The following is a 26,511-nucleotide window of genomic DNA, read 5'->3' on the forward strand; positions in this document are numbered from 1 at the left end:
ATATATAATGAGCAGTAAAGAGTACATACTCAATTGATGTTCTACAAAATTTGTAATGGACTTTCATTTTTAGCTATCACAATTTGCGAGTGTGAAAAAAGTTGCAGCAGCCTTTAAATCTTGATGATCTTTAACAGATGGATAGCACCCCAAATCCTCTTCTTTGAAGTTGCCTTTCTCTTCTATCAAGGCTCCATTGTTGCTGCAGCGTCAAATTTTTTTACTTTGTTTGAAGTATTCAAGAAAATAAAACATATATAGAAAAAATTACGGTTTTAGTCATGTAACTTGGGCTGTTTTTTGTTTTAGTCATGTAACTTGTCAATGTTAATTAGTTTTCATCCACTAGCTTGATTTTTGTTTTTGTTTCGGTAATTTATAATCTGAAACCACTGCATCTATCAAATATTGATTTTTTGGAGCAAAAATAAAACATATGTTATATATATATATTAAAATCTATCTAAGCAAAAGTAAAATAGAAAGACAAACTTTTTCCTCCTAATTTAAAATATTTAGCGTCGTTTTACTTTTATTTTTCTCCTTAATTTGTTTCTGCTTAGATTTATTATGATGTGTGTAATATGAGTTTATAATCACTGCATGAGATGCGTAAAGAGCATCGATGTCAGATAAACAATATTCAAAGGATTAACAACTTTTGACCCAAAAAATAGACCAATACCAATAAAAAAATCTAAATTAGTGGATGAAAACCAAATATTAACAAACACAAGACTAAAACCCAAAACAGACCAATTTATAGGACTAGAATCACAATTTTCCCTAAAATTCATGAATAACAATTATAAAATATATTATATCATGAATGTTACGCAATTCATTCGAGTTTTTCGACGAACAAATTTACACATTGTCATATAAAGTTTTTCATATTAATGTAAGATGGAAATTTCTTGAGGTTCGTCCAATCTTTTTCACCACAAGAGAAAAGACATAGGGTGTCTATCTGTATTCTGTAGCAGGTTTACCCGCGTGTCGTTTGCATACTACTGCACATATCCGGGGTTGGAAAAAATAGATGAAAAGGAAAGACAAATACCAAATATCTATGATTATTCATCAGTAGATGAATCAAGTAGTCATGCCACAGATTGAGCCGGAACAGGCAAAATTTCAAATGAAGAAACTTCGAATTTTATGCAAAATGATTAGTGTAACAGATAAGGTAAATGGATTACCTTGGTATAATCGTTCCATTGGAATCAAATTGAAACACCCCTTCTGTATGATCAAGATCAGCATCGTCGTCAATGGACAAATTATCAAGAATTGGTTTTGTATCAACATTGCATCCATCCATGGAAAATTTCCTCACATGATCCTGATTCTGATAAGTAAATGAAGAAGACGTAGATTCTCCATTTGTGTGTGCATGCATGAAACCCCATGAAGAACTAATATCCTCCGCCGCCGCCACGTATTGATCATCCTCCCTCCATTTCTCATAATAATTCCCCAAAGGTTCCCCATTAATGATACAATGTCCGGCATCAACTGCTTGCCCTGCCACCTGCACCGCCGGATTCTGTTGCTCTGCGGCTGCACGACAAAGGGCGAGGTGGTGGAGAACAATCTCAAGCTCCGCGTTTGCGATACTTATCCGCTGCTCCAGGTCATGTATTATGCGGTAGCACCCACCCACAGGGTCAGCGGCGCGTGCATCGGATTGGAAGATAATCGTCCGCATGGCGTGGTCTTTGGCTGGCGGTTCGAGGTGGCGGACGATCTTTACGATGTTGCTGACTCCGAAAAGGCGGTGGGCGTTCAAGAACTGCCGTTGGCGATCGTGGGGGAAATAAGGGGCCAAAATGCAGTCGGCGGCGCACTTCCGACGCTGGTATTTGCAGGCTGCGCAGGCCTGGGTGGTGGAGCCGTGGCTTCGAGAGTGGTGGATATTGGGAATATTATTTATGATCTTCTTGTTGATTTTGTGTGTAGATTCAATAGTTGTGCTGTAGTTTTGATTAATTTGCATGATGTTATTATGGGATTGCATGGCCTAATTATACGGTGGTTTTGTGAAGTGTTTGTGTGAGATATGGGCGGCGGCTCCGGCGGGGATGGGGATGAGGATGGGGGGAATGTATTGATGTTTGTTGATTGAATTAAGGCACTCTTTTTGGTGCTTGTTTTTGTGTTTCTACCTTTGTTTTCTCGTTGGAAAGCTAGAGAGAACCATTCAATTACAAAGGTAGTAAATTGAAGGGGAGGTGGACAATTTTAATATTAAACACTGATTTACTTCTTCTTCTTTTTTTTTTTTTTGTATAACTTTAACAAAAAGAACTCACGTGATATTGTCTCACGAATCAATTTTGTGATATTGTCTCACGAATCAATTTTGTGATACATTTATCTGACTCGACCCAACTCATAAAAAAATATTTTTTTATGTCAAAAATATTGTTATTCATGATACTTATTGATCGGGTCAACTCGTCCCACGGTTATAAACCCGTGAGAACGTTTCACAAGAGACTTACTCTAATTTTAATCTTGTTACATTTAATTTAATTTGTAGAATATTATAATTAGAGAAAGAGCTTAGAGAAAAAAATTGTATACAATACATAATATTGACATATGATATGACACACAAAAAGTGTATGCGGTTGTTATTGTATTATTAAAATTTGATCACTATATTTAACCAGCTCATTAAGTTGAGCCCGATTATAGCAAATATGGGCCGTCCAAGGGCAACTTTAGCCCGATGAATATTTGGGCTTTCTCGTGGTTCCCATAAGGCCCATAAAATAGCAGGGAAAACTCTGGCAACATTTACCTACATTTTTTATCCACTTTCTCAGAGGGAAACCTGAAGAAGAAAACACGAACACCAGAAGGTGATCAGTTGACGAGATAAACAGATTTTGAGCTTGAATTTTTAGGTTCTATTCTCCTATTTTTTCATTGTTGTCTAAATTTTTCGATTTGTTGTGTCGTTTGTATTTTTTTAATGCAGTACACTGCACGCTTCTCCGTTGGATTTTCATATGATCCTTATTTTATGCAATAGGTGCAAATTAAAAATAATTTTTTGTGTTTCCCAATGTTTTGTTTGATAACTGATTTGTGACAGACACACAGCGAGACGAATTGTTTCTTGATTTGGGTTTCGATATTTTAACCGTTCAACTTCATTCGCCTTGAAAATGTGATGTGTTTCTTCAAAAGAATGTTGATCTACCGAATTCATTAAAAATGTTCAAGAAATAGTCGATATTGCCTGTTATCATTGTGAATTCCGGACGAAATGGTAGATATTACAGATTATTGGATATGGTAGGTGGCTTCGGATTTTAGCTTATTTAATGTCGATTATTGTCTATCAAGCTATACCGAGTTATTTTGATGTTACTCGAGTGATAAAATTTGTTATATTAGCTCATTCATGTTAAAGTTTTGGTTTTGCAACATAGACACTTCTTCTATCTGTTTTAGCACTGCCCTAATTTCAATTTCAGAGGCACGGTTCATACTCTGTACAAATTTGTTGGATGGGTTAGACTTACTATTTTTTTATTGGACAATATTATTTGCATTATGGAGACGTCTGATTAGTTGGCAAGGATTTCGTGATGTCTTCGTAGGAGTACATTGAGATGTTTTTATTTAACTTGCAAGTTCCACTACAGTTCTTAAATTGTTTACTAAGCAAAAATGGTATTCTAGTATACTGCGGGGTTTGTTTTTGTGTTTACCTTCTAATGGAAGATGTAGATGAGGTGCAGTCACCTATAACTATAAGAGAGGATTCTAACTGCTGCTGGGGTGATTGCAAATGGTATTTGCTGGCTGGAGTAAATGATCTGTTTGTGTTTTTTAGGGGGAGGAGTGAAGGATTTGGCAGGTTTGGAGTGGGTACTTGTATTTTATGAGAACAAAACATTCTTTTTGATCATAGTTATTAATCTAGGAGCTATTGTGCAGAATAAGCTGTGGCCGCCAAGCATGAGCTCACTAAAGGCTCGAGGTGTCTCTTGGGTGTGTTTCAATCTTAGGGATGATGAATTGAAGGTGAAATAGAATAATGCAATGAGCACTAGACGTTAGTTTTCACTTAAAACTTTGTTTTACTACTTCAATCGTTTAGATTTTAATTTATTAGTTTATTATCCCCACATGAGCTGAGGCGTGTGCCTCATCTTGTGCTTAGACTTGATGACAGTAGTGTGCTTTAGCGTGCCTTGCACCTCTAGAACCTTTTTTTATTCAATTACATAGTGAATTACAGATTTTGGTAGAATCTGAAGTCAACAAGATTTAGTATAAGTTATGCAACATGGAATTCATTGGTTAATTTTTCAGGGTTATGGAGTTTACTTAATCAACTGAGATCTCCACCGCTTTCCTATTTCTACACACACTCTTAATAATGATTGGCGTTGCCGCCTGTTAGTTTCTATACAAACTCTTAATTTAGAGATTTGCATTGCTGCCAGCAGGTTGTAAACTATGCCGGTAAAACCGACAGTTGCACTTAGAGCTATGCTTGTGGGAGGAATCGCTGCATTTGCTAAAATCGGAGGTGCAATGAAAGCTGCAGGTGGAGTGAAAATCGGAGCCGCAGCAGCTGCTGTGACTGCTGCAGCAACTGCTGCCGTATCCGGCCCAAAACCAGATCAAAAGGATTCTTCTGTGCAATCTTCCAAATGACTTTTGGAACAATCTTCCAAATTTCTGTAACTGTAAACAACAAACAGATATTAACAGCAATCCAGTTGCTGGTATGATAAATTTTTGTGTTGTATCAACCATTTTCTACCATTAATAATAGATGAAAGATCTTTGATGCAAGAACTTTCAAACATCGCTTCTAAATTCATGTCTCATCTTCGATTTTGTGTATTCAGAGAAGTGAAATTTGGATATGATTTAATACTCAGTATACTTGGTCTACATATACCTGGAAGACAATTGTGAAACATGACATCTCCACGGCCTCTCTTCACCTTTCTGCACAATAATACTAAATTGTAGCTTGGTTTTTATTATTATTATTATTTTTTTTGAATATTGAAGCATCAGATATTTAGGTCAATGCCTCGGCATTTGATCAAGAATCTGTCCTCAACGAACTAAAGAAACTTGAAGTTGCTGGTGGGAGGCCATCGCCTCCTCCCTCGATCAGAAAATATTTGAAATTTCTTTATGATTATCTTTTTTTTAAAAAAAAAAAAAAATCAAATGTCGCCTCCCCAGGATCCCCCAAATAATTTGCTTAGTGAATGCAAATGCAGCAAAACAAAAAAGTTGCATTTGTAATTATACTTGGGGGTTGAGAACATGGATATGCGACACATATCTACAGTCGATCCACCCAAAATGGATATGCTACGTACACATANTATAAAGATGGAACATACGACAACCGTAATTTTTGTGGTTCAACAAAACTAACCGTTCGAGAATATTTCGTAACCTAAAAACTGTTAACAACGATTCATAGTTTCAAAAATCTTAAAATAGTTATTCATACTCTTAAACTCTGACTCGATCCCAAAATATATAGTAGTTATGGATAAATTATAAATTTATTAATTATATTTTTATAAATAAAATAAAAAATATTACTTTTTAGTTGATAGGGAATTTTTTTATGAACTTCAAGTGATTTTAAAAACATCGGACCACCATATATATTTGTATATAGAATTAACTTTGCGAATTTTCTAGATATAAAATGCCAAGTATCCGCACGAGTAATATTTGCAGCAAATATTTTGTTCCTCCGGTTGGAAGTCAAATCTTCCCTTGAGATGGAAATCGCAGATGTACAAGGATCCAAATCCAAAATCCTGATAAACCCGGGTCAAGCCCGAGAGCTCGGACGAGCTAACGGTTTCAATTCCTCGGACAGAACCATTTCTCGACGCCACGTGTCATTCTTCAACCCATCACGCAGCCAAAATCAAGCCCACTGCCTCCAGTTCGAAGTCATCGGAGTGAACCCCATTTATGTGTACAGACATGGTGAAGTCAAGGTTTTTCGAAGGTTCGAAAGGGGTGAAATGGAGGGCGGTGATTTGTTCTGCGTGTCTGCGAAGAATCCCTTTTGGTATACTTTGAGGAATGTTGAGAATGGCAGTGAACGTGTGGTGGAAAATGTTCTGGAGAGTGAATTGGCGGGAAGTTTGGAGAGTGGATTTGAGTTAAACGGGGTTGAAGATTTGCGAACGGAGGATGTTGATTTTTCGGGGGTTGATCATGTCAAAGGTCTGCTATTTTCTTGTGTTTTTTTTGCCATCAGAGGCATTGTTTACGCATTGCTTGTTTTTCAAGATTGTATTTTTGGTTGCTACGAATCAAGGATCCTGTATATTGGGATGGCATTTTAAGAAAATATAAATGTTAAAATTGTACAAATTTATGTATTCGATTTTATGTCATTTTATCCGAATGCCTTATTTGCCTTGCTAGTCTGGCTGTATTGGTAGAGAATGAAAAACGCCGATGCGTCATTGTGAAGATTGATTGTATGGTTGATGGCATGTTAATGGAGGCAACGAATTTTGAAATATAAGAAAATTTAATTAGGAAATGTTTTTGGTGGATTTAAATTGCAAAGCTTGTATCTTGTTTCAGTACCTGATTTAAATTGCAAAGCGTGTATCTTGTTTCAGTACCTTTCGGCTAACTTCTGGAAATTAGTATAAAATTTACTTTTTCAGCGGTCTTACTAATTCGGAGGTGTTTTTGATAATGGTTGATAAGAATGTCTATTTCAGAAACAGTTCGAAGTTTTAACTGTCCTGTAGTATATTTTTCGCATGGTTTCTGTGCTGGATTGTGGAATAACTTTGTTTCTTTCAATGTTTATTTAGTGATTTTTAATCTGATCGCCGGATTTTTTCCGTGTTTCTACTTATAGATTGTGGGGTAAATTGGTTAATTTGTTGGTATTGATTTGAGTGCATACATACTGATTACACAAACGTTGAATGCAGAATTTGGTTTTGTGGTAATGGGACATGAGTTTGATTCTTACCCGAAAAAGATGATTAGGAATATCAAGAATTGGAATTGGTTCCTTGATGAATCTGGCGAAGATAGCGAGGATGACGAAAATAAAAGAAAAAAGCTCAAGGTGAGTGGGAAAGGAAAAAGGAAAAAAGGGAGAGACAAAGACGACGAGGAGTGGACCGGGGAGAGTGAAGATGACAAAGAATTAATTAACAAATCGAGGATGGTTCGAAAGCCTAATTATATGACAAGGTCCAAGGATGTTAGAAAACCAAGTAAAAACAAAAGTAAGAGTAAAATTACGGCTAGAAAGATTAGTGCAAGTATGGATGATGAAGACATGGAAGAGGAAGATGAGATGCTCGGAGGCTTCATTGTTGGAGATGATAACTTGGACGAGGCGGAAGAATCTGGTGATGAAGAGGAAGAAGAAGAGGAATTGGAGGGTGAAAATGATGAAGACGAAGATGAATGACATCTTATAGGTATCGATGTCGCGCTGTTAATTGTCTGTATTTTTTAAAGATTGTCATTTAGTCTTTTATATTTGCTTTTATCTGGCATTCTATAACATTTGAACTTGATGTTACACTATATGGCTCGTTTTAGGCCACTCATTTAGTATTGTTATGCCTGAGCTCTTTTTGGAAGTATATGAATTGTTACAAGTGGAGGACTAGGAGATAACATCATCCTAATAGTAGAATGACATATTTACCATAAGCCTGCCTCAAGTTAGAACGGATAATGATTCAAAGTAGGAAAAATAGTATTGATGGAATGAGAAAAATGAACAAACCGAACTCAAAAGACATGATAATATATTAAAGCTAGTGTGTCTTGTGTTGTGATATTTATGTATATATTTAAGAAACATACTTATTCAATTAGCTTGATTGCCATTTAGATCGTGATACAATGAAATAAGGAGATCTTTAGAGACATGGCAGCTTATTGGTACAAGTAGATTCTTTTTTGGATCATTCCGACACTTTAAATCTACAAGGTCAATGATAACTGGTATCCTGATTCCTGTCCTCTATTAAAAGGAATAATGTTGGTGGTTAAAAAGACAAATTCTAACGACCATTGCTTAATGAGCCTTTAAGTTCCACTTTTGGGTTAGTCTTCTATGCTGTTGATTTTGCAACTCACTTGTACTGATGACAACCCATCCATATGATTTCTATTTTTTAGACAAGTGTAACGTCATTAGCGTGCTTGTGTTACCATATGCATAGGAAAGAGGTCTGCTATACGCATATCATTTTGCCAATCTACTTTAGGAGAGTAGTCTAACAGAGAGTGAACTTTAAATTTGTACATATCAATTTCATGACATGGCCAAGTTAATGAGTGGAAAATCACTTCGTACTTTTCTCTCCTGAGGATGTGGAATCAATTAAGGTACCTGTAACCTTTAATTTGGCGAAGGGATTGATCCTGTCCTGTAAAAGATTTACTATTCATGGAAATATATATACTTGTTTAACCCTTATTGACATTCAAATTTCACTGCCATATAATTTGATTGGCATTTAGATTATGATAATGAGCGAGTGAATCTTAATTTACTAGTTGCCATTTTTTAATATTAACGGCTACAATTTCTGAAACGTCAGTCAAATTCTACTGTGAAATCAGGAGATATTTCAGAAAACAGTTGCTGACAAGTGCTAATGAATCCTGAATTATTATGATGTTCGTATTTATATGAGTGAATAGAATCAATAATAACTAGCACACTTGTTCTTTATCTGAGAAAACAATGTTGATGGCCGAAAACGACACCTAAAAGATTGTCCAACCACCAAGTAGGTTTCCTAAGTATTGGCTTGCTTTTGGAGTTTTGTTTCTAGCCTTCAGTTTGTAACGGTTCCATAATGTGTGTTAAGACTTTCTTTACACGTGCACATTTAGTGCGTGCACAAGCAAGCATAAGCACGCGTGCACATCCATGATCCACTCACTTGTCATATAGCTGTCCACTCCCTGTTACTGTTGCATCTTGTATATCTTTATCTGTTTCTTGTTTTTTTTGTTTAGAATGATCTGTTTCTTGTTTTTCCCACAAGAACATTAAGAACTTCGAATCATTGATAGAATAAACATGCAAATCAGTCATGGATTTCTCACTTTTCCATGGAAATATGATGTTATTGTTGCCCTGATTATCCCCTTTCGCGCACATAATGTTTTTTACTGTTCCTTATTTATATCTCTAACTTCCCCATTTACCGCACTTGGCATTTGTAACAATGTTCTCATGCAGAACTCGAGTTGTGGAAGTTAATCACATATTCAAGTTCTTCCCTTGTTGTTGTTAGATGACCTAACAGGATAAAAGGCAGCTGGTACACGTGTCCTAGATCTAAGAAAATGATATTGATCGCAGGAAACGAAACCTTGAATATTTTTTAACTGCTAAGCAGGTTTCCAAAAACCGTTACCTCGATCAAATTTGGATTTTCCTTTTCACCATTGGCTTGCAACTGTTCCATCACGTGTCAGACTCGTCGCACGTCCACTCGCTTGTCGTGTAGCTGCCAACTCCCAGTTACTGTTCCATCTTGTATGCCTTCGTTCATTTTTTTTTTTGGTGCCACATTTTAAAGTTCTCATTGATATATAGAATATATCAACATGCAACTAAAAATCATCATTCTTGGACTTCCGCTTGTTTATGGAAGTATCATACTACTATATGCGCTGCTTCTTGTTTCTGCGAGCATGATGTTTCTTCTATTCCTTATTCTCTACGTTTGGCAAATATACCGAAGATTTGCATCGCTACAGTTAGTTCATGTGATTTGCATCATTTTTTTCTGTAAACTGATGCTATTTTGTTTTTCCTTGAATAGAAACACAGAAAACTAAGAGTGACCGAACTGGTGAATGACCAAGTTTTGGATCAGAATCTTTGGTAGATAGATATATTACAATCCCATCACGTCCGTGGAATGTTGTAACGTTTTTGTGCATCAGTTCGAGTGTGTGCTTTTTTTAAAAATTTCATGCCCAAATGTCCTGTGTAGGGACGACTCAGTGTCTTAGAGGATAGTTGTGCGTTTCCGTGTCTATCTATCTCTTGTGTAGAGTCAACAGATAATGGCTGAGAAAGTTACATTGTTATGCCCATTTTCAACTATGCCTTGATGTTTCATATGCAGTTTTTGCAAGTAAACTGTGCATATACATTTGTGCCGATCCATCAATTATTTTGTGCATTTTGGTTAATTTGACTAGTTTTGCACATATGATGTGTGTATACTAACGACCATTTTTAATTTTTCCGTCGTTATTTAATGATCGTAATGCATGCACGCACGTACGCACACACACGTGGAAAACCCGCTTTTGGAAACCATATTCGATATCAAATCATAATTTTAATTTGGAAATGTTTCTTTAAATGAATACATTTGCAGTACTTTTATCCGTAATCTCTTTTTTTTTTCCATCTTAATAATGGAGGTTGTTAAAATTAGTTGTTCTTTCAAATATCTTAGAATATATTTATGTAAATAATTTAATCATCTATCGATTGTAAAAGGTCTAATACTTGTAATGATATTAATTTTTAAAAAAATTAATTAGTATTTGGTATCGAAAAACTAATAATTTAATTTAATCAATCGTTCTTTAAATTAACAAATTAATACTTTTTTTAAAAAAATTTAGGGAAAATAAATTATGTACATACCAGAATGTTTTCTAGGATGAAAATGGTGATAATAATTTCATTTGTTTAGAAAACTTAATAGAAAATTAAAACATAATTTTGTGGATTTCTTTGTCAAAGAAAGTCCAATATAATATAGAACTTTCTCTTGAGATAGCTTCCATATAAATACATATTAAATATTATAATTAATTAAATTGAAGATCGCCAACATTAATACATTCATTCATAGAACACGAAGACGAGAGAACGCAAAACTACAAATCTTCAGGGTTTTCTCCACACAGACAAAGACACTGACACGACAACCTTAAAATGCTAACACACTGAACTTGACAAAAGGAATGCATGCATGGAATTAAGACAGGGATTAAACTTATTTTCTACACGAACTCAGAGATTTCCCACGAACTTGAAGCGGTTGCAACACCAGGGTCCATGTGGAAAGCGTCGTTGCTTGGCGATGGAGCCATGAAATGATATTCCAGCTGCTGATAGTTGGAGGAGGGGGGGAACGATGTGGAGGATGGAGTTGATGCCACAAACGAAGCCATACGAGATTCAATGAAGTCGATATGATGCGCAGGCACCATCATTTCAAGGATTCCAAAGACATGCATCTCTTGATTTTCAATAATTAATTGTTGCTCCACAACCTGTTCATGAGCAGTAGATGAAAGGGGCACACCAAATTCAATGAAGTCGATATGATGCGGAGGCACCTTCATTTCATGGCTTCCGTAGGCATGCATCCCTTGATTTTCAGCAATCAATGGTTGTCCTAAAACTTGGTCCTGGGCAGCAGATGAAAGGGGCACACCTAATTCTTTCCTTCCTGTTTTGTCGAGTTCTGGAAGAAAAGAAATGACAGCGGGTGTTGGTGATGAATCTCGATTAGGGTTTAAAAAGTCACCATCATTAAGAAATGGTGGATTTTGATAATCAAATTGAGATATGAAGTCGTCATCATATTGATAATGAAGGGTTAAGTTCTGATTGCTTTGAGTTAAAATTTGAGGATTATTGTCTGGTACAGGCCATGCAACAGGCGGATCTGGAAAAGGAGAAGCTTGAACCGGAACCAGAGCTTGATCCTCGACTGGGGCAGGGACATAAACTGGGACAGGCAGCGACATATTGGGGTCGAAATTTTGGGTAAAGGTAACCGGAGCTGGTAAGATTATAGGATTCATGTTTAACATCTGATGATTGATCTGGGGATTTGGATTCACATAGTACAGTTTTTGATTTTGAGCAAAGTCGGCGGCGGCGGCGGCTTTCTTCAGAGCTTGGACATGTTTCTGATGGGCCACGATCTTTTTTTTCAAGCCTGAGTTCCAAAAGTTTTTGATTTCATTGTCTGTTCTCCCGGGGAGAAGATGAGATATATGAGACCACCTTCAAGAAATAGACAAAGTGTCATTGAATGAAAATGAAAGTACCTTTAAATAATTTGACAGCATAATCAAGAAAATAATTCTTATATATATATATATATATATATATATAGTTACTTGTTTCCCACAAGCTTGTGACATTCAATCACAAGAGCTGCTTCTTGTGGAGTGAAAGTCCCTCTCTTTAGATCGGGCCTCAGGTAATTTATCCATCTCAGCCTGCAACTCTTCCCGCATCTTTGCAGCCCTGCAGGTTGTTAAAATTTTTAAGACAATAAATTCAACACATGTAAGATTGCGTGTCTGTGTGTGCATGCACATTTCACATACAAAAACCCTTGCGTTTGTGTGTGTGTGTGTGTGTGTGTACATTGACAGACCTGCATATCTTGGCATGGTACTCCAGCAGCCATGGCCGTACTTATTGATGAAGTTCACGAGCTTTTCATCTTCCTCAGGCGACCACAGCCCCTTTTTCACGTTCTGTTTGTCGCAGCAGTTATGATTCGTCGTCATGTTCGGAAACCACCACCTTCTTTTATCTCTCTGCAAAAGAAGAAGATCAGCAGAAATGAGAAAAAATCGAGAAAACCCCTCAGAGAATTATCCCAGAAATGCAAGGGATAACAATGGAGTTTGTTATATATACTGATACTACCTTGAAATTGCAAGCTTCGATGGTCTTTCGAAGGAGAGTGAGGGGCCTTTTATATAGGGGAAATGGTGTTTAGTCCACGAGTCAGCCATGCAGGGTCTTCTGGGTCCTACGCTTTTAAACCACATGTTTCATCATCTTATTACAAGAGAGAGAGAGACACACACAAAGAACAAACGTAGTTTGAATTCAAAGGGTCCCACGTAATTTGTCAATTACTTCGAATGAAAATGCCAAGGATTCTGTTGCCTAGTGGCAGCTGAGTTCCCAAGACTCGTCAACTTTTGGGTTCAAAATTTCAGATATAAATTACACAAAATGTGATTGCTTGAGATCCTCATTAATTAATTAAATTATAAGACCGAACGTTTGTCTCTTTATCAATATTTATAATTAGTGATAATGATACAACTCAACTCTTTTAAACTATACGACAACATAAGTATCAATTTTCGATTATTATATATACCTAGCAGGAGTAATTATTGCATATCAAAAAACTCTTCCCAACAATTATACTTAGAACTCGTGATCTTAGCTCTGATATCAATTGTAAGACTGAGAGTTTTCTGGTTTACCAAAAGCTATATATAGCTTGTAGTAACATTGCAACTCAGATATTTTAAATCGAACAATAACACAAGCGCCACGTGACCTACGTTTAAATTGTACCCCACATCATGTATTTCAGACATTATATTTCGATTCTTCTATCATTATTATTGCTTTCCAACCATTGCTACTTCCATACCTCGGAGGTTGTTGAATAAGAAGCAAGGAATCTTTGTGTAATGGTCGTCGGGTGAGTTAATTAATGGCAAAAAAGCCAAGCATTCCAACGTCAAAACGGTGGGGAAAGGAGTTTTTGTCTTGTTTAATTAGCTAAGCTTTATGCATGTGTTCGTCTGTGGCTTTGCATGAGTTTCATCATCTTCGGGCCACATTTTGTTTTGTATTAAAAAAAATAAAAAATTTTGTTCGATGTGTTCTTTAACGTGTAAATGTTTTAGGGAAATGGAAAAACCAAATTTTTTTTTTTTAAAAAAAAAACAAAATTGGAGAGAGTAAAATTTAAAAATTTAAGCAAAAACATATTATTTTATGTATTTTAAAATAATGGAATTGATATTAAAAGTTTCTCAAAAAAGAAAGAATGGTATTGATAATTAGGGAAAAATTGTCTAGAATTTTGTTGGTATCTATTCAAAGAAGAATATCTAGGGCAAAGACACCTTATAAATAAAAGAGAATAGATACTGCGAAGGGATTGATGAATATAGACGTCGCAGGAAAGTAAGCACTGGAGTTGGTGATTTACTTCGAAGTGATCAAATACTCAAGCCAAAGCATATTGATGTGTTACCATGAAATGTTGAAGACAAGCAGATACAACATCTAATCACAATGGTGATTAGAGTTTCGGCTTCGCAGAAGTTGCATCCGTCTTTATTTGGTTATTTTTGTGATAACAGAGTTTTGGATGCGTTGCGCTCCTTCGCTTTGTTAAGGGAGATATATTTTCTTTATTCGCTAGTATTTCTTCTGTGTAAATTGAAAATATTTTATCGTGAATATTTTGTCATGAGCACATGTCTTATTTTATTCATAAAGATTACTTGTGTGTTAAATTAAATTACTTCACTGCATGTTATGTTAAAGTGTTATAATACTATACACACCGTCTATATCTGATTCACACAATTATCCACTTATTTAATACTTTCATGTTAAACGACCCCTTCCATATACGAACGTTAAAAACATTACGCACAATTCGACAAAAAAATTAGATAAGGAATGTTCTAATATAGAATTGTCCCCAAGAACATGTTAAATTATACACATGACTCGTTAAATCCCTAAAAGAATTGTCTTTTTTATGTGATATAAAGACACAATTGATTTTTACAAATCGCACACATCACTTGTGTCAAAATCAGCTAGTATATGTGTGTATATACACACTTATAACTCACACTATATCGTGAACATAATATTTATATACATAAACTAATATTTTTATATTATAATTTAAATTACATAGAATTATTTTAATTGGAATGAAATAAAAATAACATAAATGTAGAAATATCTATAACTATGCTGAGTGTTAGGATCGAAATATGTTTAGAATGAGATGAATAAACACTTTAAAATATTTTGCTTCTAAAAGAGTTACAGTAGTTTATTCTTGAAATGTTCAAAAACGAACTGAACATCGAGAAATTATATTGAGTTTGGTTCTAAACCGAGCGAAAGAAAGTCGATATAACACTCTAAAAACAAATTAAACATTTTTTAAATTAGCTGATCTGTCTATTAATGTTACCCTACATTCTTCAATCCTTCAATAAATGCTTATAGATACTCCTTTTTGGATTGAGTTGTTCTTCCTCCTTTTCTCCCTTTTGTTTTCATCTGATTTAATCTTCAAAACTTTGTATTTATAGCCTCCAATGATATGAACAGTAGAAATTCAAAGCTTTGTATTTATAGTCTCCAACAATGATATGAATAATAGAAACAATAACAGATACAAAAGAGGGTTAAAGACACAAAATTAGGGAGAACGAAAATGATGGAAGTTATAAGGGTACATTTAGGGTTGATGAGATTGAATATATAAATAATATTGTGGTTATTAAAATATTTGAGTAATTTGAATAAAATAATAACATGTTTAGTTTGATTAATTAAAATTGATATAATATGATAAAATTACATTTTTATAATTTTCAATCATTAATATGAATTAATAAAGACTTGAAAGATAATATTGTAATTTTTTATTCGGTTATTTGATTAATATNAGACACACACTAATTAGCTATCACTCATCTATTTGATGTGATGAAACATATCCAAATTTTACATTAAATAAATGAGTTTCACTTCATTGATAGATATGAGAATGATCAGCATATCAAAACCGTAACAATGTCCAAAAACTACTTTGATTTCCCTCAAGCTCACGCTTTTTTTTTTCACCCTCCAAAAATTGTTATTAAAAATATGGTACTTGTGAATGCTTGTAATAAAAACCGATGAAAATGTTCGACTATAGATAGTCACCATATGAAATTTTTTTTAAATATTAATTTCTTCAAGATTAACTTAAAGTGATAAAATTTTGTAACATATGAACATTATTATAAAAATTTTAAATATAAATTTTATTTTACAACCAATTTCTCTCATCAAAATATTTATATTGCTCACATGAAAGTTGCAATTATTTTAGCGTCAAAAAAGCATCTTCGTCCGCTTCAAACCAAACATTTAAATAAAATGCATGAGCTTTAGGGTAACAAATAATAAATGCCCTTTTACTTATAAACGTCACATTAGAATTCGAATTCAAAAAAATTTGAAAATTTGTTTCTAATAATGGAGATTATATTAACATTAACTCGACTATTTATTTTTCTGTTGTTTCCAGAGAAATTTAAATTTTTTTGTATTTTAAGTGAATCTTAGTCTAGTCTCTCACTATTTTTTATAGTTACATTTTTATTTTCGTTTAAATATAAACTAAATGAATTATAAAAAATATTGTACAAACATATAATGCGTGCGTCGGTGCATTGGATTGTATGATTTGTATAGATGCTAAATGTAAAATCACAAAGTGCACTCTCAAAACAAACTGTAAAATGCCTGAAAAAAAGTAAGTTCAGAAAAGAACTTCAACATTGAAAGTGTTGTGTGAATTAAAAGAGCAACAAGCTGTTGAACTCATCAAGAAAACATGCCAGAAGTACCACTATGATTCAATAACAAAACAGATAATTGAGTCGAGGAGGAACAATTCCGGTTGCTCGCCTCTGTTGAGTATGTTCTCTTCAAATAAGTATTGGAGGGTAAAGATCCTTGCACAGATCAACTGAATAAAGATCAATTTCAGCACTCCTCCTCCCAGTCCCCTTCGAAAGTGGACTTGGCTTCCTACGATGTGGCGCCCCTTCAACCGAATGCCTCTGTAGAGCTCGGGACGGGGACATATAAGAAGATGGTTTCAGCTTAGTCTTGATGGACTTGGTCATGTTCATGTAGTTTGGCTTGGTTCCACTTTGATCAACTGTTGTATCACTTGAGCCAGGCGTCCCACACGTGGTAGTTGAGGAATTTGAGGTGCTGCTCTCATCATAGGAAAACTCAGAGCATGGATCAGAAGAGGAACGCATAATTTGACAACTTCTTGGGACTTTTGATGGTATTCTTGTTGTCATGTTGTTGCGCCTTATTCTCACGGAATCATAGTCGGACAAATTTGATAAAGACGTGACCGAGTAACCCTCGTTTCGCCTAGAAGTCGGTGTCATTTCAGAAGAGTCGGTATAGAATTCTTCCATGGACCTGGCATCCCATGGCTTAGTTGTCCCCCAACGATCAAACCAGTTCTGTCCCGAGCCATTCTTGTCCACTTTACTTGGGGTAGCTGTCTTGTTTGGTCTCGACTGTGACATGTTGTTTCTTGATCGCTGAATATAAGAAGATATTATTTTTTTGAGGACAAGTATATTGACATATTAGTAAGAAAAACACATTAAATTTTGTTAATTAACTATGATATCCAATACCCGTTGAGAGATGGCGTATGATATCGCCCTTTCCCGCTTCAAGGCTCCTTCTTGTTTCATCTGTAACTTGGACTTCACCTCGTCAGCCGTGCCTGGGCTGTCACACCACCCATTCTGTAATCAAGGAGACATCGACTTTAAGATTATGAAAGTCGCTTATAAATTTTTATTTAACAATGTGGTGTGCAACATAGTACCTCAGCCTGTTGTATTGGATTAGTCTTTAGCTTATTCTGAGCAGAGGATTGAGTGCAATGAGCTCTAACTCGAGCTTGAGCTCGAACAAGTGACTGCATGCATCTAAGCGTTACGGCAGCTTGCTTTCTTACTAGTCGTCCCCGAACCATAGCTTGTAGTCTAACCAATGCTTTCAAGGCCCGTAAAGCACGCCTCGCCTTTAAGCATTAGTTCGCAGAGTATATTAGTAAGAAATGTTAATCACAGAAGGGAGGACAAAATTAGCAGAATAACAGAGTGTTTCTTATTTCGCAACACAATTCAAGAAAATATACTTTACTGAAATTGGGTAACAGCTGATGGTCTCAATTATTCTTGTCCCTTGCTTTGATTTTTTCATCATATCTTTCATGTTATGAGGCAATTTGGGCAGTGACTCAAATTAGGATACAACTGAACCAAGCTTGAGTAGCTTGATGAATACTAGAGCGTGACTCGAATGTACTAGAGCTCTCGACAAACAGTTAGAAGAGCTCGAACTCGACTTGAACATCATCATAACTCAACCTGAAGTTGAGGTTTGAGTTGCTACTCAACATTTGCTAGACTAGCTATTAATGACCAAACCCTTAACCTAAATACCACGCCCACATTTTCAGGTAGCATACTCCCAACCCACTTGAACCCACCGCCATCCTAGAGATGCCACTACCACCCAACCAAACGTTCTCACGTCACAAGCACTAACACAACAACAAAAAAGAAACATAGAACGTATGATTCTGCAAGCATTAACTTAAAGTAAAATTTATTACAAGAAAAGCTCGGAAAATGGTCTGAATTCGAACAGCAGCCCATTCTCGCCGGACCACCATGAAATCTTTGGGTGATGCTTTGGCTAAAGCAGCCACAGCCGCCGCCATTTCCCCATCTATAACGAATGAGGAAGACTCTGATCCCTCAGTCTCTCTCGCTCCACCGCAGCCTTTTCTTCCCTTTTTGGCATCAACAAACCCCACAGATCCATTTCCCCATAGCATCCACTTCCTCCCCTTTCCACTCTCTTTTTCCTGCACCCAAAAGTAAAAAAATATAAGATCTCAGCCAGATCCAAGAACAGAGACGTGTTAATGGATTTTGGCTTAGAAATTCATATTTTTGAAAAATTATGCATAAATTTTAAATTTTCATATGTCTGCTGCTCCAATATACAAGAATCCCACAAACTGATGATCAAGAATGATTTCACATGACACCTATAACCAAATTTGCAGCTCAAAAGGACTATACAAAAGTTTTCTGCCAATTACTTCTCTCCACCAAGATCAAATTTGCTCCAAAAATATGAGCATAAAAACGAAATAACAGCAAAAGAAGAATATTATTGCTAGGTATCATCTCATCTCATGGCGGTAAACAGTGCAGAAAATAAAATACAAATCAAATTCATGAAACCAAGTCAATTTCTTCCATAGGCTGAAAAAATCAGCAGACATTTTTCAACTTATTATTCGTGCACCAATTACTCCAAAAATTAGACCCCCCTGAATCAAAACAAATGGAACTAATCTAGCTGAAAAAAAAAATTATTTAATAACTTACTGGGTCATTTGCAGAGGACTTCTTGAGACCAATCAGTGCTCTAATCCACTTCCCTGAACCACCCATTTCATAAAAAAAACTAAAAATATATTAACACAGAAGAAAGAAATCAACTTTGTTTGTGATTCGAAAATCTTGAAACTCTGCTAAGTGAAGACAAAATTAAAAGGTATAAAGCTCGGGATGATAGAAAGAACAAATGGGCTTCTCGAAGTATGATGGGGTTTGATATGAAATAACAAGGGTTTGATTGTCTGAAGCGGAATTTAATTTTAAAATTTTGAAAGAAAGAAGAAAATGGAAAGTGTCGCAGGGACAAAAGGAAAGGGAGTGTAACGGATAGTATTTCGACCTTTTTTTCAAATGTTCGAACTTTGACTTGGCGGAAACGGTACGTAGTCGGAGTTTCTATATTTAATTGTTTTTGGGTTCAAAAGTAGAGGAAGATGAATATATTTTATTATTGTTTCTTGATTAACGCAAATAAATTCCTGATTAGAAAATGTTTTCTTTTTATTATGTTCACGTGAGAATGTCTCACAGATTTATACGAGCGCAAAGTAATAATTATAACATAAAAAATAATATTTTTTCATAAGTTGGGTCATATATGAGATATGTCTTATAAAATTGACTCATGAGACGTTGTCATAGGTTAGATCGAATATGAGATATGTCTTATAAAATTGATCCATGAGACAATAAATTGAAATGTTTTTTTAAAAAATAACTGAGAGAACACGCATCCCATATTTTTTAGTATCTTCTGGGTAAACATGTGCCAACGCAGTAGCCTGCAAAATACGCTAACTAGATTAACTGTACTAGACAAATCTTGTGCAAGAGGCTCGACTGAAAACCAGAAAGAAAAAGATTCGAATACTGGACCTCTTGGTAAGTCTATATCTATCTTACCAACTCAGCTACTCCTTCAGAGTAATCGAAATGTTTTTTTAGTCATCGCTGGAGTTTTATAAAATAAAAAAAAACTGAAATTCTTAAAAATCTTTTATTTACTTGTTTATATTATTTTTCTACGAGCTTCGGGGAATCTCTTGTACCGCATTCCTAGTGATAAATATCGGAACCAACACATGTTATGGACATGGATATGTACGTGGTTGGTGACTTTGTGTCTTACGCTTTGAGAATGACTTGGGTGAACCTCGAAAAATCACTTCAATTATAACTGTTTTTGTTTTATGATATATTGATTTGTTTGAATAAATCTATTTGACAATTAATTTGAAATTTTCAACTGATTATTTATGTATCATCGTAGTAATTTCAAATTCATATCAAAGTGAAGTCATTTCAAATAATTCATTCAAATACTTGTCCAAATTAGGGGTGTTCATCGGTCGGTTCGGCTCGATTTTCGATTTTACAAATATATAATCCGATATCCGAACCATTTTTCTTCGGTTCGGTTTTCTACCGAAATAGTTCGGTTATTTCGGTCGGTTATTTCATTTTTGATACAATTATTTAAATTAACAAGATAAATATATTGTAAAATATAATATGTTATCTTTTTACATTATTTTCTAGTAAAACATTTAAATATAAAGTCTAAATGAATTACATAAACAACAATCAACTAAATATTATCATCTCAAAAAATATACAATAAAAATAAAATTATTAATTTAATGAAATTTCGATTTTTTCGGTCGGTTCGGTTTTAACATTTATATCCGAATTATAAAATTCGATTTTCGGTTCGATTCAGTGTTCGGTTTTTTCGGTTTGGATTTTTTATTTTTTCAGTTTTAAACAAAGTTTGAACACCCCTAGTTCAAATCCAAATGCAACCTGAGTGAATATATTTTTATTAAATTTATCTTTATTATATAATTTCAGAAACATTTATCAACTTCTAATTAAAAGAAACATTTCAAAAACTCCTTCCCATGCTAGCCAATTTCAATCCAATATCACATAAATTTTAAATTATTTTTATTTTTCGCAAACTCCTTCCCATACTAGCCAATTTCGAGATAGTTTATCATATTCCATACAAATTACAATATTCTATTATCAAACCTTTTCCGTTATCTTTTTTTAATTGGAAACCACATACGCAGCCTTTTGATGCGCTCTATGTAAACTCACGGGCCAACGTAATAGTCTGCAAACTACGTTTATTAAACTGCACTGAAAAAGCATTGTCTAGCAGACTCAACTTAGAAGACAAATGCAAGAGGATTCAAACACAAGATCTACCAGCTAATACTCGTTAGGAGCAAACCTTTCTGGTTATTAAATACCATAAACCTTGTGAGTTAAATCAAAATAGGAGGAAAAAAAGGACATTAAAAGTGCATAATAAATCATTTTCTTGAAAATGAAGGGAAAACAAATATTTTCCCGATCATTCATTCACATTCAAGTAAGAAATTTCAGATCTTCATATCTTGCAATAATTGTTGGAGCAATCGCCGATGCACCCTTCAAGTTGATTTGAATCTGTCAAACAATCACAGTTCAGTAATGTAGTATAAAAAAAAAAGAAGATAAATTAAAACAAATTTACCTTTGATTTTGGAGCATTTGGTAAGGAAACAACCAATATTACAGTACGATGAAACTGGTAAAACATTTTGATCCTTGCCAGACGATTGACGACGACTGTGACAACGATTATAACAGCTAACGAAACATTCGATAACAATCGGTATGTTGAAACAAAGTCTAGAACAAGTTTTATAGCAAGCATCCTGCTCAGGAGTTTTATTCGAAATCATGTTCGTCGCAGACGCAAATATAATATTTGTCATGATGAACAGCACGAACATATCGAGCCCTTTCATTTTGTTTTTGTTTTTTTTGTAAAATTTTGAGAAAAATATTCGAGTTTGGATTGATTTTTCTGAGTGGATTCCATATCCTTAACAATGCCAGGTTATTTATAGATTCTTGAATATGTGATATTTGATGAATTCAATATTTGATTCTAAATTTATTTTGCATTTGAGTAACATTACAATTCTGGTCAATAAAATCAGTTATTACTGAATATTCTTTGTATATATAATATATATAAGCAGATTCTTTAGAGATGATATTGATTTATTCACAATTAATATAACTAGATTGTTTGGAGATGATACTAATCTCAGTCAATTATGAATGATTATTGAGAAAATTGATGAAATTCATTGAAAAAATTTCCATATTCAACAACATAATATGTATTAATTACTGAAGAATTTTTTGCTTATTCAAGATCTTTATATATGGGATAAAACTTTTTTAAGGATATAATTTAAATTTATAAAGAAAAAATTTTATTTAAATTCAAAAAAATTAAATTCAAATTTTATTTTTTCCAAATTTAATTTCTACGTAGTGTTTATGCCAAAAAATTCAGTTATTACTGAAAATTCTTTGGATAAGATTATTTTGAGGAATTCAAAGATAAGCAGATTCTTAAAGTATCAGTAAATTATGATTGATTATTGAGAAAATTGATGAAATTCATTGAAAAAATTACCATATTCAACAACATGATATATATATTAATGTAGGGATTTTTACTTATTCAAGATCTTTATATATGGGATAAAAATTAAATTTATATGAAAAGTTTTTTAAGGATATAATTTAAATTTATATAGAAAAAATTTATTTAGATTCAAAAAAATTAAATTCTAATTTTTATTTTTTCCAAATTTAATTTTTACGTTTTTAACAAGAGTGTTTATATATATAAAAAAAAATTGATTGTACACGCATGCAAAACGTAGAGGCTATTGGGTTAAACGTGCATGAATGAAAGTAGTACATAAATGAGGGCCTTCCTAAGAAATTCTCGTGCGTTAAGCTGCTGACGTTACGCTATATTATCTAGTTAGTTATGTGGACCGTAAAAGAGTGATATCAGATTTTAATGAGTAATAATGTATCTGCTGGAGATAAGATCGCCGGTAAAGAAAGGATAACACTGATATCTAAGAGATATGAGACAACACCAACAGAAACACACGCACCTACTCGGACTTATTAGCCTAACAGCCCGACTCATTAGTACCCAAGTAGATGCACTTTGCGCTGCCAAGAGTATAAAGAAATAAATTTGCACTTTGGCTAACAACTATAGTTTTTGACCTAACGGTAAATGTTTGATCCTAATAATTGATATCAGAACGAGGTCATGTGTTCAAATCTCTCAAGAAGCATATTAATATACTTCGGGGGGAGGTGCAGGGTGAAATGATGTGTTAAACGTGTATAAGTGATAGTAATACTGAGATAGATGACCTCCTCGTACGTCAAACTAAGTAGGTCATAAAGGAGTGACGTCAGATTTTAATGGGTAATACTGTCTTTGTTTGAGACATGATCGACGGTAGGGAAATGATAAGATTTATATCTAAGAGATATGAGACAGCATCAGCAGATAGACACGTATCTTCACAGACTTATAGGCCTAATAGCTCGACACTTTAGTACCCAAATAAGTGGAATCCGTGCTGCCATGAATATAAGAAAATAAAGATGCACATTAACTAACAATTATTTTATTATGACATAAAATGGACGGTATATCTGAAAATGGACAAATCACACTATTTTATTGAAGTCTAAAATTTGATAGAGACGAAATATACTCCTATCAAAAAAATTAATCATCGTTAAAAAATCAAGAAAATACAATTTTTATATATAGTTTTGTGATTATGTCTATCAATCGTGTCAACATCTGTGTCCATCAATAATTTGATACTCATATATTGGATATACAATTTTAATATGTTTCATCACATCCAATAGGCGAGTGACATTTTATTATTGAGCATAAAGATAAACACGATTAGTGGACAATATAATAAAAATATATAATAATAATAATAATAATAATAATAATAATAATAAACCACGCTAATATTGATCTAGTCAAAACTTTGGATCGTGGATACCTTGTTTAACCAGTTGACTATTTGTAGAACTATCATGTCAACTGTTATCAAATACTAATTATTTACAAAAATTCAATTGTATGAGCACTAGAATTTAATAGATATTCATTGTCAGGCATAAGGAAATTAAAATTCAAAAAATTTGAAAGGTTCAAAATCATGGTTTAAACACAAATATATATGAGTTTATATTATGAAAAATAAATAGTGGTTTTATGTTGGAGTAGGTCTCTTTTGAGACAGTCTCACGAAACTTTATCCGTGACCGATAGTTTCAATAAAAAGTAATACTTTTAGCATAAAAAATAATACTTTTTCATAGATGACCCAAATAAGATATCTGTCTCATAAAATACGACCCGTGAGATCGTCTCATACAAATTTTTGTCTTTATGTTGTATGCATTTACTAAGATATCATAATATTACTCATCAATCAAAAAATTTGAAAAATTAAAATTTTCTATTTTCAAATAACTCAACTTATAAGACAAGTACAAAGAAGAAAAAGTTTGAGGAAAAAATATTAAATTAAAATAAAATAATAATATTTGAACAACGAAAATTTTTCTCGTTGAAAATAATAATAAATAAAAATAAGAATTTTTTCGGCTAAAACAATAATAAAAAAAGGAACGAAATAAATAAAAATAATTTTTTCTCTGAAAGTATTTTTTTAAAGCAAATCAAACAATTGTAGGAAAAGAAACAATTTTTAAAAGAGTTTTGGGGTAGTTTTATACTTTAATTATCGCATGTAAACCAACTTGTAACGCTATTTGTATACATATCATTGTCCAAAAAAAAAAATTTATCCAATCAAATTAAATAATAAAAACATTTAAAAATGCATCTAACATATGCTCCAATAACTAAGTATATTTCGCGATAATATCATATTCTATTGATCATATTATAATCTTCAATTGCTAAATCATTTTATACCTTGTATTAATTAAAATCAAAAGTAGGGGATTTTATTTTATTTTATTTTTTTTAAAAAAAAGGAATACATAGAGGTGCATAAATAATTAATTTATTTAATTACGGTGCTTCATTTTCTTGAGAATGTGGAGAAATTTCATTAATTCACATTCAAGAAACAAGTCCTTCATATTTTGCAAGAAATGTTGGAGCAATCGCCGATGCAGCCTTCAAGTTGATTTGAATCTGCCAAAACAATCAAAAAATTAGTCTCAAAATTACATAATGAACTTTGTAAAAGCAAAATACAAAAATTTACCAGCTTTCACTTTGGAGCATTTGGTAAGCAAACAACCAATATTACAATAAGATGAAAAGGGTGAAAAACTTTGATTCTTGCAAGATGGACGACAACGGTGACATTTCACTTGACAACTCACAAAACATTGGATAACAATCGGTATGTTATAACACTGTTTAGCACAAGCTTTATAACATTCATCTTCAGATATCTTGATCGAAACTATGTTTGTCGCTGACGCGAAGACGATGTTCGTCATGATAAACAACACTGTTAAATCGAGGACGAGTTGTGTGTGTTTTCCTTTCATGTTTTTGACAACTTTTGAGAAAAAAAATATTCGAGTTTGGATCGATTTTTCCAAGTGGATTCCATGTTCTTTATAATGCAAGGTTATATATAGATTTATGAATATGCATGCTGTCATTAATGAAATCAATATTTGATTACATATTTATTTTGCATTTGAATAATGTAATTGCCATCTTGATTAGGATTTCTTGATTGTGATTATAAATGGATTGCAAAATTAGTTATTAGTAAATCTCTTTGAATATGATATTAAATTTTTTTTTTCTCAAAAACACCCAGATTGTTTGGGGATGATATTGATTTGAAATGAGATTAATTACTATGAAAATTTATAAAAGATTCATTAAGTAAAATAACAAATAATTATTTTTCTGAGGCCATCCAAATATTTGTGGGTCCCATGATCCATCTCATCAATCAAATATTTCATTATTCAAATATCTCACATTTCACAATCAAATATCGCACCAATCAAATATTTATTGGTCACATTGTCACTTTAATTAATAGTTTATTTTTATTTAAATAAAATAACTTACTATTTTATAAAAAATCATTTCACCACTTTAATTAATTTCATCTATTATTTAATATTAGATTTTTATTCGAATATAAAATTAGAAAGTTTATAACAATTATTTTTTAATAACTAATTTGTAAAAAAAAAATTAATAAAATTAGAAAGTTTATAAAGAAGTACACAAAATTAATTTATCACAAATCAACATTTATAAAATTAATAATCAAAAATTACAAATCATAAAACAACATTTTTAACAATAATAATTGAAAAGAACATGTATATTTCATTTAAATAATTAAATTTAATTAAAAAGTATTAAAACGAAAGAAAAAAATATGAATAAACGGTTATTGATTTGGCACACAAATCCAGAGAGCACAGTGGTGAATATTAGGGGTTGAAAAATATTTGGATGACATGACAATTACAATACCCACTACTGTGGGT

The 26,511-nt window shown here is 33.3% G+C and overlaps 5 protein-coding genes across 6 annotated transcripts; 2 read left to right on the plus strand and 3 right to left on the minus strand.

The window, feature by feature from the left end:
* Positions 1 to 10: 10 nt before the first annotated feature.
* Positions 11 to 2,112, minus strand: LOC140985606 (uncharacterized). The gene is made up of 2 exons (XM_073453469.1): positions 1,203 to 2,112; positions 11 to 202 (listed from the first exon to the last, which is right to left on the minus strand). Exons 1-2 carry the CDS (start codon positions 2,018 to 2,020, stop codon positions 70 to 72), a joined length of 951 nt encoding a protein of 316 aa, XP_073309570.1. The 5' UTR covers positions 2,021 to 2,112; the 3' UTR covers positions 11 to 69.
* A 2,360-nt stretch (positions 2,113 to 4,472) lies between these two features.
* Positions 4,473 to 4,848, plus strand: LOC140985607 (uncharacterized). Its single transcript, XM_073453470.1, has one exon. The coding sequence runs from the start codon at positions 4,483 to 4,485 to the stop codon at positions 4,681 to 4,683; it is 201 nt and encodes a 66-aa protein (XP_073309571.1). The 5' UTR covers positions 4,473 to 4,482; the 3' UTR covers positions 4,684 to 4,848.
* Positions 4,849 to 5,709: 861 nt separating this feature from the next.
* LOC140986834 (uncharacterized) lies at positions 5,710 to 10,146 on the plus strand. Of its 2 annotated transcripts, none has more exons than XM_073455199.1 (3): positions 5,710 to 6,243; positions 6,975 to 7,475; positions 9,860 to 10,146. In XM_073455199.1, exons 1-2 carry the CDS (start codon positions 5,787 to 5,789, stop codon positions 7,463 to 7,465), a joined length of 948 nt encoding a protein of 315 aa, XP_073311300.1. In that variant the 5' UTR covers positions 5,710 to 5,786; the 3' UTR covers positions 7,466 to 7,475; positions 9,860 to 10,146. The 2 variants fall into 2 exon arrangements, with proteins under 2 accessions (XP_073311300.1, XP_073311299.1); XM_073455198.1 differs by having other exon boundaries at positions 5,711 to 6,243; positions 9,852 to 10,146.
* Positions 10,147 to 10,881: 735 nt separating this feature from the next.
* LOC140986833 (uncharacterized) lies at positions 10,882 to 12,738 on the minus strand. Its single transcript, XM_073455197.1, has 4 exons — positions 12,728 to 12,738; positions 12,450 to 12,615; positions 12,187 to 12,316; positions 10,882 to 12,070 (listed from the first exon to the last, which is right to left on the minus strand). The coding sequence occupies exons 2-4, from the start codon at positions 12,583 to 12,585 to the stop codon at positions 11,056 to 11,058; spliced, it is 1,281 nt and encodes a 426-aa protein (XP_073311298.1). The 5' UTR covers positions 12,586 to 12,615; positions 12,728 to 12,738; the 3' UTR covers positions 10,882 to 11,055.
* Positions 12,739 to 16,322: 3,584 nt separating this feature from the next.
* LOC140985808 (protein IQ-DOMAIN 8-like) lies at positions 16,323 to 19,391 on the minus strand. Its single transcript, XM_073453740.1, has 5 exons — positions 19,084 to 19,391; positions 18,297 to 18,551; positions 17,502 to 17,699; positions 17,305 to 17,418; positions 16,323 to 17,205 (listed from the first exon to the last, which is right to left on the minus strand). Exons 1-5 carry the CDS (start codon positions 19,147 to 19,149, stop codon positions 16,567 to 16,569), a joined length of 1,272 nt encoding a protein of 423 aa, XP_073309841.1. The 5' UTR covers positions 19,150 to 19,391; the 3' UTR covers positions 16,323 to 16,566.
* Positions 19,392 to 26,511: the final 7,120 nt, after the last annotated feature.

The sequence above is a fragment of the Primulina huaijiensis genome, chromosome 10 (genome assembly GCF_012295235.1).
Source record: "Primulina huaijiensis isolate GDHJ02 chromosome 10, ASM1229523v2, whole genome shotgun sequence".
Taxonomy (NCBI): domain Eukaryota; kingdom Viridiplantae; phylum Streptophyta; class Magnoliopsida; order Lamiales; family Gesneriaceae; genus Primulina; species Primulina huaijiensis.